This window comes from Cervus canadensis, chromosome 8 (genome assembly GCF_019320065.1).
Source record: "Cervus canadensis isolate Bull #8, Minnesota chromosome 8, ASM1932006v1, whole genome shotgun sequence".
Taxonomy (NCBI): domain Eukaryota; kingdom Metazoa; phylum Chordata; class Mammalia; order Artiodactyla; family Cervidae; genus Cervus; species Cervus canadensis.
This window is the reverse complement of record NC_057393.1, coordinates 64752528-64766250: the sequence shown is the minus strand read 5'-3', so window position 1 is coordinate 64766250 and position 13723 is coordinate 64752528. Positions and strand designations below refer to the sequence as shown.

The window sequence follows — 13723 nt, the reverse complement described above, 5'->3', positions numbered from 1 at the left end:
CAGGCATCATAATCCTTCACCTCTAAATGTTTCAACCATGTTTTTCCTAAGAATGATATTATTCTCCTGCTCTGGTTCAAAATACAGAATCTGATTTTACTTTCTCATGAATCCTGTCTATTACCTGTGTTTTATTGGCATTTAAGAACAAAGGAAGCAGTGAAGGGAATTATTATTAGTAGCCACCCACTTCCCAAGTTATTCACCACTGTGCATCTTTCAGAAACCAAGTGTGAAAATGAAAAATAGAGATTGATTTTCAAACCTAAACAAAGTAATTGATGGACAAGACTCCTGTAGCATTAAAAGTAAGCCAAATTTCTTAAGATAGTATATACAGTTGAGTCATTTCCCCAAATACCTATTAGTATTTATTTTCATATATTCATAGACTTTTGGAGTTGAAAGAGCCCTGCAGTATATGTTGTATAACTCATTCATTTTTACAGATAAGAAGAGCTAAAGTTTAAGGTCACGTACTAGAGATTAGAATCTGACTTTTCAAACTCTTAATGCAATATTCTTTCTTTTATGTCATGTTGTCTTCCTTGATGCTTATACTGGGGTCTTGATAAATAAGAAAGGTAAAGTGTCCTAACTAATGTATCCCTTGAATCTTGTCTGAATGAATTGCAGCAGTGCTTCTCTTGTCATGTTGTTATAATGCAAATTATGATTCAGTAAGTCTGAGATGGGGCTTGAGAATGTACATTTCTAACATATTCCTCTGATGCTGATGCTGCAAATTCATGAACTACATGTTGAGTGGCAGTTGTCTAGAACCAGCTCAGAAATTTCATAGCTGTAGGCATCAGCAAAGTACAAAGAACTAAAAAATACTTCTGTTATATAAAGCATAAAGAATAATATAATTAACACCTTTTTCCTTATCATCAAGCCAAAATAAAATACTTATTAAAAAAAAGTTCTTGCTTTCCTAACTTCTATGCCACATTAGAGAAGGGAGTTTTATCCCAATACATTAATTTATAGATGCATCTACCTATATCCCTAACATTGGTTTATACTGAGACTCTGCAGACTTTAATGGTATTTTGGAAGGAAATACAATTCAGGTGATGAAAAGAACCATAGCCAAATTGAACTGTGAATCAAAAAACACAACCAGTGAAGTTCTATTTTTACTCTCAATACAAAGATCTTTTAAACCATCTATGTTTATTCATTTAACAAATACTTATTGAGAGTTCACATTCCCATGTAGTTTACATGCTGATTTCATTCCTTTATATCTAAGTCTATGCTGCTTTGAATTATGTAAATGATTATCAAGAGGTACAAATGCTAGATTTTATGGGACAGTGAGTTCTTTAAGGATTTTGCATTTGGATTTTTTGTTGTTTAAAAAATACTTAGTGGCCATCTCAGTATAACATGGAATACATTTGTACTTACAGCAGCTAAAAATAAAATAGACATTTCATATATATGAAGAAACTGGCACTCTGAGTATCTCCAAATTCTTATAGAAATAATAATTACTTATTACTTGGATTAGTTTAGCAGTAATACAACAAGGCAAAGTCATAAAAAATGTTAAGGAAACTGAAATATAAAGAAGAAGACAACTCAATTAGATAAATATTTATGAAGCTTCTGCTTTCTCCTCATGTAGAGGGGTAGAGTACCAACATATAAAGGAAGGAAGGCAGTCTTCAGGGTGATGTTACTCTGAAAGGGAGGCAGGCATCTAAACAGATAATTAGAATACAGTGTGACAAATGAAAACAGGTATGGACAAAATCTAGGAGTAGTGCAGAAAAGTTGTAGAGGAAATGGAGTTAGAGAATGTAATATATTTTTTAAATGATTAAAGAAACAAGAATTCAGAATTTCTGTAAAAGAAAAGAATGGATAGATAACATGATAATATAGAATCCAGGTGAAAGGTATAAAAGTGTTCACTATAAAATTCAACTTTGCTCTTTCAAGATTCATAATAAAATGTTAGATAAAATAATAATTATAAAAACAGTATGCTATAGTGGAGCCACGATTTTTACTTTTCTTATGAGTGTAGGTTCTTAATAAACAGAAGGAAAGGAACAAAATAGAAAAGAACTTCCCAGTTCTCTGTGGGAAAGGCAGATTGTCACTTAAGAAAAGCAGAAATGCCTTCATATCATTAACGTGTCTGTCTTGAGATCCAAGAGAGTAAAACTGCATCCATTAAGGAAAATGTAGCAACCATCAGGGTGTAAGCACATTCTGAGTGTAGGTGTAGAATTGCCTCAGATACTAGGGGTTTCGACTACACAGTGAAATTTTAGCAGATATTAGACTCTAGTTCTTATCCAGTATAAACTATAGGTTGTAATTTTGGGGTGATACCAAAATCTTAAATAGAAACATTGTTTATCAATTAATTTAATTCATACTAAATTAATAAGTAGTGATATACTAGAAATTCTGGTAATACTTTCAAGTTTAGAACCTAGATATATATTTCAAAAGCGAATTTAAGATAATTTAATGAGCGTTCTTTAATTGAATTTCTTTAAAACTGGTTTGTTTTTATTTTGCTCGCACTGTGAGGCATGTGGGATATTAGTTCCCCAACCAGGAATCAAACTCACGCCCCCTGCATTGGGAATGTGGAGTCTTAACCGCTGGACCACCAGGAAAGACTGAGCGTTTCTTGATACCATTAAAAAATGTGTGTGTGTGTTAGTCACTCAGTCACGTCCTACTCTTTGTGACCACATGGACTGTAGCCTGCCCACCTCCTCTGTTCGTGGAGTTCTCCAGGCAAGAATACTGGAGTGGGTTGATATTTGTATTTACTTGGATTTAAAAATTACCTTTATGTCAATTCATATTATGTTGAATGATGCGATATACAACTAGTTATGTGTAAGGTTTGAATGCTCTGATTATTTTAGTCTGTTGTTAGATCAGCAATGAAGATTTTGTGACTAAGTGCCTTTATATACATGTATGCTATTATATGGGCTTCCAAGGTGGTGCTAGTGTAAAGAACCCACCTGCAGTGCAGGAGATGTGAGAGATACAGGTTCGATCCCTGGGTCAGAAAGATCTCCTGAAGGAGGGCATGGCAACCCACTTCAGTATTCTTGCCTGGAGAATCCCATGAACTGAGGACCCCAGCAGGCTACAGTCCATAGGGTCGCAAAGAGTCGGACACGCATGAGGCAGCTTAGCACATGTGCACACATGCTATTCTATACGTGTATCTTTATATACATTCGATCCTCAAAGCACTGTGAGTTGTTGAACAAGTATTACTTTTTAAATACCTTATTGATAATTTGGAAGCTAGATTTGATTTCCTAATTAGAAAACTGATGTTGAAAGATACCACAAAAGCCTTTCATATTGCCTTGTTTTATAGATGTCAAATTCTTTTGAAGGTCAAAGGTATATAAATTGAATCATGATTTTCCATATGAAGAACAATATGTTCTAATGGGGAAATGTTGTCAACATTATAATAAAATGTAGGAACCATTTAAAATAACATATTCAAGGACAAAATAATTTTCTAATATTAAACTGTATTATGTAATTTAGCTTACAGGATATAATTACCACTTTCACTTAAACTGTATCAGAAACTTTGCTTCCTTGGTGAGTTATTGAGAGAAGAATAAAATATGCCCTGTAACCCTTTAAATGTTTTTAATAGTGCTTTCTGAAGAGGTTCTCTTTAAACCTTCAGACTTCTAGCTTTATCATCACAAGGTGTTGTATTGTGTGGTATGATCTCCTGGAAAAGGAAATGGCAACCCACTCCAGTATTGTTGCCTAGGAAATCCCGTGGACAGAGGAGCCTGGCAGGCTGCAGTCCGTGGGGTTGCAGAAGAGTCAGACATGACTTAGCGGTTGAACAGCAGCAATCTCTTTGTTTAGAGTAGTTGTGACTTTTGAAATATGTTAAATTCTTGTAAATAAGAGGCGCTTAAAGAGATTAATTTGTTTTGAGGTTTTTTTTTTGTTTTTTTTCTTTTTTTGGTGGGGAGGAGCGGGGTTGAAGAGTTTCTTTTGGCCACACCACATGGCATGTGGCATCTTAGTTCCCAGACGAGGGATCGAACCCAGCCCCCCGCACTAGAAGCACAGAGTCTTAACTCTTGGGCCTCCAGGGACGTCCCTGTTCAGAATTTATATTTCTGAATGTCTTAAATTTTCATAGAATGTTAGTCATTCAAATATTGTCATATTTATACTTTTATTTATCCTTAAGTGAAATCAGCCTTGTGAAATAGGTTTTGTTGTCATTGCTGTTTTTATTTAACAACTGGGTAAACTGAGACTTTGGGGTCGAATCAAGATTTCAGCTGGCCCCAGCTCTTTTAACTGCAGTCAGATCTTGAGGATTTGAAGTCTTACTTTAGTATATTGGTAGAACTGAAGTAGTGAGAAATTATCGGTGATGCAGTGCTTCAGCGGTTTTATTGTGTCAAGGACGTGGATAAAAACTGGTGCCGAACTGTAGACGCTGTTACAGGTGTGCCTCGCTTTGTTGTTGTTTAGTCCCTAAGTCATGTCTGACTTTTTGTGACCCCATGGACTATGGCCCACCAGGCTCCTCTGTCCATGGGATTTCCCAGGCAAGAAGACTGGAGTGGGTTGCCATTTCCTTCTCTAAGGAATCTTCCCAACCCAGGGGTGTCTTGCTTTAGAACAACTGACATACTTTTACAGTGTTAATCCTAGTATACTTGTAAGCACTAGATTTTAGAGGTATTGAAAAGTTGTTGAAACCTGGCTACTCTGGTCTTAAAGAAAAGAGACTTTTTTTTAAGAAGAGAGACTTTTGAAGCATGTATTGAAAGGGTCCATTCTTTTTTTTTTTTTTTTTCATTTATTTTTATTAGTTGGAGGCTAATTACTTTACAATATTGTAGTGGTTTTTGCCATACATTGACATGAATCAGCCATGGATTTACATGTGTTCCCCATCCCGATCCCCCCTCCCACCTCCCTCTCCATCCCATCCCTCTGGGTCTTCCCAGTGCACCAGCCCTGAGCACTTGTCTCATGCATCCAGAAAGGGTCCATTCTTATAAGCTTCCCTGTTACGAGGGGGAGTGTAAAAGGAGAATATCATTTGACATATCTAAACTCATGATAATAGTCAGACTATTTATAACTTGGTTTTAGCCATGGAAAAGTGCATATATATATATATAGTTATTCCATCTTAAGCTTTTTGACATAACTAATATAGTATTTTTATGTAGTTTGACACAGGTAACAAATATTTGCTTCATAATGAAATTAGGTCCCAAGATTTTTGTAAATAACAGCAACTGGGTTAATATGGAAGTACCTTTTTCCTCTTTCTTTTTTTCTCTCTTTCTCTATTTTTTCTGTTTCCCAGCTTCTGCTTTAATGTCCAACTGACTGAATATTTATCAGTTAGTGACAGGGTATTTAGACTTGACAGTCTTCCCAAGTTGCTGGCAGGGATATATTGCTAAGTTTGCTCTTCTGAACAATGAATGTTACATGTAGGAGAATTGCCTAACTCATGATAGAACTAAAGGATTTGAAAGTTAGTTTTGACTTGAATTTAGTAATTTGCTCTAGGGTCATGGAATATCTTTTTATAATTCTAAAGTTTGATTTTTAAAGTTATCTTAAATCTTATGACTTGGGAAAATAAAGTTATAGTATTTTGTAGTCGGACTCTAACTTAATAATGCTAGTATTTTTCTTTTCCTGGGGTTAGGATTTAAGGGTGATGGTTATAATACCAGGGCAGATGTTACTCCTTCCTTTAGTTTCACTGGAAGCCCCTGTTTTTCCTAAAGGTTCTCAAAATACTTATCAAAGGTACAGACTATTTCATACCAAAGATATAAACTTGTGTTTTCTTTTCAAGGGACCATGTTGGCACCACACCACCATGTTTATTTGGCATTGATTGCCTAGAGGTTTACTTTTTCTCTGAGGATTTCTGCTCATTCTGAATATTTACTTTGTTAACCTTAATCTTGTTCTCTGCCTATGAAATTTAAATATGTGAATAATACATGCCATTTACCTGAATGTTTTTCTTTTTTTACCTTTTTGACATATTTTTAAAACATTCAGCACAAATCAAGTATCTATTAAACTCTTCCTATTTTCTTGTGATTTATTAAGAATATACAGTTTAAACAGCAACATATATTCAATCTAGGAGAGACATGGAATACAGTTTAGAATACTAATGCCTCTTTGGTCTTGAATACTTAACATTCCTTTTATTTATTTAGTTTTTGTCTTTGTTTTTATTTTGTTTGTTGTTGTTATTGTTGCCATATTTCAAAGAAAAAAGGCAAGAACAAAATCTGTTTTGTACCCAGTGTCCTTATTAGACTATAGGCTATCAAAAGGTTTAAAGAAAAAAAAGGACCTATATGTGTGTGTGAACACTTAAAAAGTAATATTGTGTAATTGTCAATGTCATTATAGAAGTGACTGGGAAGGACTTTGGGAAAGTGAACTATCTCACAACAGTGGGGTAGGCTTCTACAGCAAAGGTCAACAAACATTTTCTTAAAGGGCCGTATGATAAATACCTCGGGCTTTGTGGGCCATATGGTCTCTGTCGCTACCCAACTCTCCTGCAACTGCACAGCTACTCAGTTCTTCTGTTGTAGTGTCAAAGTGGGTGAATGAGCTCTAGATAGTAAGTAAATAAATGAGTTTGGTTGTGTTCTAATAAAACTTCATTTACAAAAGCAGGTGGATAAACAGCCATTTTTATTTAGTTCTCTGCCTCACAAACACATCATTTATTATTGTTGATAATCTTTAAAATAGAGGACTTCCTGCTTTAAAATGGCCTAGAAGATCTATACTGAAATATTATCAGGTAAAGCAGTATGATGTTTCGAATTTCCTTTAAGATACTCTGTGGAAAAAACTGGGTGGATATAGATGAACCAGGTTTGACAAAATGTTGGTAAATACAGAAGCAGGTGATGGGTGATTGGAAGAAATTCACCATACTATGTTTTCTACTTCTGTGTAAGTTTGAAAAAGTTCATATTAAAAAGTTACCAGTTAAATAAATGATGGCTCAATAAGGGGCAGCAGTTTCTCCCTCTCTTGGGGGAAGGAGAATAAGAAACGGAAATATAAGCTCCATCTTCAGTACAACCAGAGAGATCTCTGCAATCCCAAAGCACAATGTATGAAGAATGACTGCAGATATAGTGAAGGTCAAATAAATGTGTGAGAAGACTTCAAGAGAGGATGCCTGTGGGATGGTTGCAGATCTCCAACAAAGCTGGAAGAGCTTGATTCTCCAAAATAATGGCTGCCCTCAGACTTCTCCAAAGTAGCAGTGAACACTCACACTTTACCAGTGACATCCTCAAAGAAAGATTAATTGAGGAATCTTGTGCCAGTCCAAATAATCATTCAGTATAAAGGCAAAGACAAACGTTTTTTAACATGCCAACATTTAGAGAGTTTAGCTCTCATGAGTCCTGCCTCTATAAGATGAAGTTTGGCCAACCAAGAAATGAAAGGGAAAATAACATTTAAAGTATTGGTAGTATACATAGAGTCCACTGATTTATAACATTAAGACTAAAACAAACATCAAGATTAGATTTTGCAGAGCAGAGTATGAATATTTAAAACTTTGACAATGTAGTAATGACGTAACTAACAAAAGCTGGAAGGGTGCAGGACAGAAATGATGTAAAGTAGCGAAACTCCACAGTTTTTTAACAAGCTGTCAAAATATGTCATTTACAATCAACAAAGCCGAGATGAATTGAGAGCGTAAGATTGACATAATACACTACTGTGTGTAAAATAGCTAGCTAGTGGGAACCTGCTGTATAGCGCAGGGAACTCAGCTTGGTACTCTGTGGTATCCTGGAGGTGTGAGATAGTGGGGTGGGAGGGAGGTTCAAGACAGGGGATATATGTGTACATACAGCTGGTTCACTTCACTGTGCAACAGAAAGTAACACAACATTGTAAAGCAGTTACACTCCAATTTAAAAAAATCAATAAATTCAATAAAAGAAAACGTGGAGTTGAGGGGAGTTATCTGGAGAAACAGTATTCTAAGTAGAGGAATAGCTACTACAAAGGTCCAAGAACAAACGTATAGTTGGTACATACAAAGTATAGCTGGTACAATAGTCATTCAGTATAAAGGCAAAGACAAACACTTTTTAACATGCCAACAATTAGGGAATTTAGTTTTCATGATTCCTACCTTTATAAGATGAAGTTCAGCCAACCAAGAAATGAAAGGGAAAACGACAGTTAAAGTATTGGTAGTGTGCATAGAAAAGAGCCTAAGGGCTAAAGCAGAAAGATTGAGAGGCAGAATGGTAGGAAGTGAAGTCAGAGAGATAATGGTGGTGGTTTAGTCACTAATTTGGGTAGAGCTCTTGCAGCACCCAAGACTGTACCCCACCAGGCTCCTCTGTCCATGAGATTTCCTAGGCAAGAATACTGGTGTAGGTTGCCATTTCCTTCTCCACGGGTCTTCCCGACCCAGAGATACAATCCATGTCTCCTACATTGCAGGCAGTCTCCTGCTCTGCAGGTAGATTCTTTACCTCTGAGCCACCAGGGAAGCCCAGAGAGATAACAGAGTATTAGATAATATTGGGCCTTAAAGGTAGTTAAAAGAACTTAGATCTTACTCTAAAATAACTACTAATACAAAAAACTTCCCATATTAATATTACTAATAGAAGTACACATGTAACTAAAACAAAGCAAACACAAATTGTATAGTAAACTTTTTAAGAAGAAAGACCAACAATAAAGCAAGAAACAAAAATTTTATGACATAAAATTTGATGACTGAAAGATTAAATATATGTTATATTAATAAATATAAATAGGCTAAACTTTTCTTATTAAAAAAAATCCCAGATTAGATCACAAAGAAAATTACAGTCATTCCTAAAACAAAGAAACTCAGGAAAAATCTGAATGAAGAAAAACTCAAGATATTCTGAGAAAAACAGACTAAGATAGAAAGACAAGTTTCTTGAGTGAAAAGACTCAAAATCAAAATAGATGTCAAAATCAAAAAATAGATGTCAGTTTCCTTTTGTTAATCCACGGAGTTAATAAGATCTCAACTTCAAAACAAACAAACAAAAATCCCTGACATTTTATTGAGCACTTACTCAATGCCAGGCTCTTTCTAAATGCTTTATATGTATTTATCATTTTGTCTTCATGGCAACTTTATGTGGTAACTACTGGTATTACACTTTGCCCATTTTTTCAGTGAAAACTGAGGCACGAAGAGGCTAATGAACTTGCAAAGGCTGCAGTTAGAGTACATTACAGGATCTTAACTCAGGGTTAATTATAAATTCTATGCTCCTAGTTACTTTTGAAGCTGTGTTACTTTTGAAGCTGATTGGTGTCTTGAGTGTGTGTGTGTCTTTGTGCATATGTGTGTAACTAAAAATACTGACTCTGAATTACATATGGAGATACAAATAAGCAAAAATAGCAAGGAAAATTCTTAAAGGAAAGTAATAAGGGAAAATACCCCACCCTGCTAGATGTAAAAAATAAAGCTAGAAAGTTAAAACGGTGGCTCACTTGGTGAAGAATCTGCCTGCAGTGCAGGAGACTTGCATTCTATCCCTGGGTCAGGCAGATCCCCTGGAGAAGGAAATGGCCACCCACTCCAGTACTCTCCCTGGAAAATTGTATGGACAGATGAGCCTGTAGTCAGTGGGGTTGCAGAAGTCGAGCATGACTTAGTGAGCAAACCACCACTAGAGCATGAACATTCAGATCATTGGACAGGAAAAGATCCAAGTTGATGTAGGTATTTGGGAAATTAAAAAGGTAGCATTTAAAATAAGAGGGAAAATGAATTATTAAATATAAGGGATAGCTATGTTATCATTAGAGGTAAGTTGGATTGCTACTTCTTAACTGACTAAAATTAATTCCTAATAAGTCAAAGTTTAAACCTGAGAAAGTAAACTAAAGGCCATGGAAGAATTTTATAATATTCTCAAAGTACGGAAACCTGCTAAGATACATGACACAGGCCCCTTAAACCACACAGAAAAGATTGAAAAGTTTGACTCTTAAAACATGAAAATCGTGTTCTTACAAAAATGCCATTAACAAAGTAAAAATAAAAACAAGGAAATTTTTATAACCAAAGGGTTTTTGGTTGACCAAGGGGTAATTTTCTTAATATTTAAAGACTTTCTACAAAATATTCAAGACCAAGATCAAGATTCAAAAAATGGCAAAAGATGTAAATACTTTGTGCATAGGAAAACAAATACAACTAACTCTTAGATTAAAATATGTATAAATTATCACTCAATACAAAACAAATGCAAATTACAGTTGTGGTGAAACTGTTCACCTGCAATATTGGCAACATAACAAAGTTTGATAGTAGTCCATTGTTTAGGAGGGCATAGAGACCATTTAGTGGTCTAATTCATTTAGTGAATTAGAGTATATTTGTTAGGTATGTGAATTAATATAACCTCCATGAAAAACAACTTGGTAATAGCTTTCAAAAGTTGAAGAGCACATATCTTTAACCTAGCACTTTCTCTTGAAGTATTTTATTCTCGGATGTCTGTGCCCACATGTAAGGATATTCATTCGAGTATCATGCTCATGTTTAGTTGCTTCGGTTGTGTCTGACTCCATGGGATTCTCTGGAAGGCAAGAATACTAGAGTGGGTTGCCATGCCTCCTCTAGGGGATCTTCCTGACCCAGGGATTGAACCCAGGTCTCCTGCATTGCAGTCATGTTCTTTCCCATCTGAGTCACCAGGAAGAATCAAGTATCATGTATCTATTGACAGACAACCTTTTATTATAATGTAATAAAGGGACAAATGACTAATGGGACTGTAGCATGCTACCATTTGCATTTTTTAAAAATCTCCACAAATGTTTAGATATATATGCACGCGCGCGCGCACACACACACACACACACACACACACACACACACACACACACACACACACACAAAATAGTGTCTGATAGACTATCCAGATTTAACCAGTTGCCTCTGGAGAGGAGAACTGAGCAGCTGGGTCACAAGGATGGAAGGAAGACCAATATTTTGCGTAAAATAATTAATTTTTTTAGTTTTTGTTCTTTTGAATTTTATATCATAGACTTGCTTTTTCTGGTCTAACTAAATAAGATAACTTAACATTTAAAATAAAAGCATCTTGTTAAACCATAGCTAAGCATTGTAAGAATTGATACTTTCGAATTGTGGTGCTGGAGAAGACTCTTGAGTCCCTTGGACAGCAAGGAGATCAAACTGGTCAATCCTAAAGGAAATCAATCCTGAATATTCATTGAAAGGACTGATGCTGAAGCCGAAGCTCCAATACTTTGGCCCCCTGATGCAAAGAGCCGACTCATTGGAAAAGACCCTGATGCTAGGAAAGATTGAGGGCAGGAGGAGAGAAGAGCTGCAGCAAAGGATGAAATGGATCACCGACTCAATGGATATGAACTTGAGCAAACTCCAGGAGATAGTGAAGGACAGGGAAGCCTGGCGTGCTGCAGTCCACGAGGTCACAGAGTTGGATAAAACTTAGATACTGCACAACAACAAAGCATCCTAAAGTTATAGTTGAGCCAATTGAGACCTACAGAGGACGAGATCCAGGCCCTGTGTATTTTGTATAGAAGATGGTTAGCAGTATTGAGGCCTGGGTTCTAATCCTGATTCTGATATGTGGCTCTTTGTAAGTTACTTTCCCTCTCTGAGTCTCCGTTTTCTCATTAGTAGGATAAGAGTTTGGACTCATCTTCCTTTTCAAAACATCTTTATGGAGCTAAGGATTCTTTGGTCCCCATTAAAAGTGTTGAAGCAAAGGATTAGGATTGCAGGATTTCCCAGCACACCTGTGTTTAACCAGAGCCGCCTTTGATCTCTGAGTAAAATTGAGTTTAACTAAATATTTTGAAACAAAAAGAATCTGAAAGTGGCAGTCTACACTAAAGTTGTTATGTATATTAACTTAAAGATTCTCAATGACGGCATCAAAACATTAATGTGTAATGATCAGCTGTGAAGTCTCAAGTGATTTAAGTGGTTTTTTTCATTTTTAGAAAACAGTCTTGCATTCTGCATGCTTTCTTGAGCTGGTAAGAGGTAGGAATTTATGATACTAACTTGAAAGATGTCTGTTATACGTCATGGTCTTGTTAGGTGTGCATTGTCTTAGAGTCCTAAATGTTCTTTGTTTGGATTCTTGGAGTGGAATATAATATCTGGCTCTGAGGCTAATATGTTGGTTTTTAGTCCATTAATGTGTTCTTTTCTTCCTCCTTTAATATTTTTTGAGGCTAGGGAATTAAAAGGTACAAGGGGATAAATTAAGCATTTAGCAAGTCATAAACATATTCAATAATCTTTCTGAAACTTAGTTTGAGAGCCTAAATTCTAAACCTAAATCCACAATGACACTACTTTTTGAGGAAGTAGTAAAGTGGATATTAGTGTGAGTTCCTCCTAATATTCAGAAGATGATAAGGATTAAAGACTCCAGGAATGAAGTTACCTGACCAAATTAAAACAGAAAAAGGAGAGTAAACAGAAAGACTAGATGTCTACCCAATAATAGTAGAGTAGTGATATAGCTATTTAATAACTGTCTTATTCCTAGTAAGACATAAAGGAAATGCAGGTCTAAAAACTAGTAAGAGGAACAAGAAACAAAGTTTTGTTTAGACTTGACAGTGCTTAAAACCAGTATTAAGTGTTTAAAAAACTAGATGAAAAAACAGTTTGTATGGGTGTCTGTGTGTAAATGTGTTTGTATGAAATCTTGAAATAAACCAAAATGTGCATCACTAACATCTTAGGATGAAAAGAGTTTGAGAGACTTTTCCTTTATCTGGATTTTTAAACTTTTCCGCTAAAGAATACATATTATTTAAATGATTTAAAAGCTGTTATTTATTATATTCATACACATATGCATATAGCATTTGTTGTGTGCCCTGACAAAGGACGTGTCTTTGTCTATTTTCTAGGTACACCAGAGGCTCTCTTCTTGGCCTAATTTGGGAGTTGTTTATTGCAGTACTGTTGTGCCCTCTGATGGTGAGTTATGGCAAATTTTTTTAATGTCCAGTGGTTTTTTTTTTCTTTCTGTTTCCCATTCTCAGATTGTCGTACAAATTTATTTTTCTTAAAAAATAGGCCAGAATCAAAACAATTGGAGAGTTTATAAAGAGGAAATTTCTCCAGTATAAACATATTGTTCATAGTGATGAATCCTCTCAGCTTTTGCTGAAGCGTTTCACTTAAAAACTTCTTGTTTTTATGCTATTGTCTAAAATTGTTAAATATTTGGTGTATCAATAAACATATATTCATTAAGCTATGTATATTCAGTGGCAACTAAGTCACATTCCAGCAGGACTCTTGTACCAGTTTTATTACGATATTCAGTGGCAAATAATTTGAACTAATGATTTTATATTGAAATTTTTATTATTAATTCTATCATGTAATACAGTTACTATTATCCTATGTACCAATCTGTATGTGCTACGTGCTGTGCTTAGTCGCTCAGTCATGTCCGACTCTTTGCAATCCCCGGACTGTAGCCCACCAGGCTCCTCTATCCATGGAGATTCTCCAGGCAAGACTACAGGGGTCATATCTTTCAATAATTTAACAATAGTAAAGTTGTACTGGTGTGTCTGGCTGAATGTCATCCCAGGACATAAATGCTAG

The 13723-nt window shown here is 35.5% G+C and overlaps 1 protein-coding gene across 2 annotated transcripts in view; it reads left to right on the top strand.

Moving 5' to 3' along the window:
- Nucleotides 1-13723, top strand: part of MCU (mitochondrial calcium uniporter) — a 209170-nt gene that overhangs the window by 144054 nt on the left and 51393 nt on the right. For both annotated transcript variants that reach the window (XM_043476623.1, XM_043476624.1), the window contains one exon: nucleotides 13015-13084. In XM_043476623.1, coding sequence (XP_043332558.1) covers nucleotides 13015-13084 — 70 coding nt within the window. The remainder of the gene's footprint in view (nucleotides 1-13014; nucleotides 13085-13723) is intronic.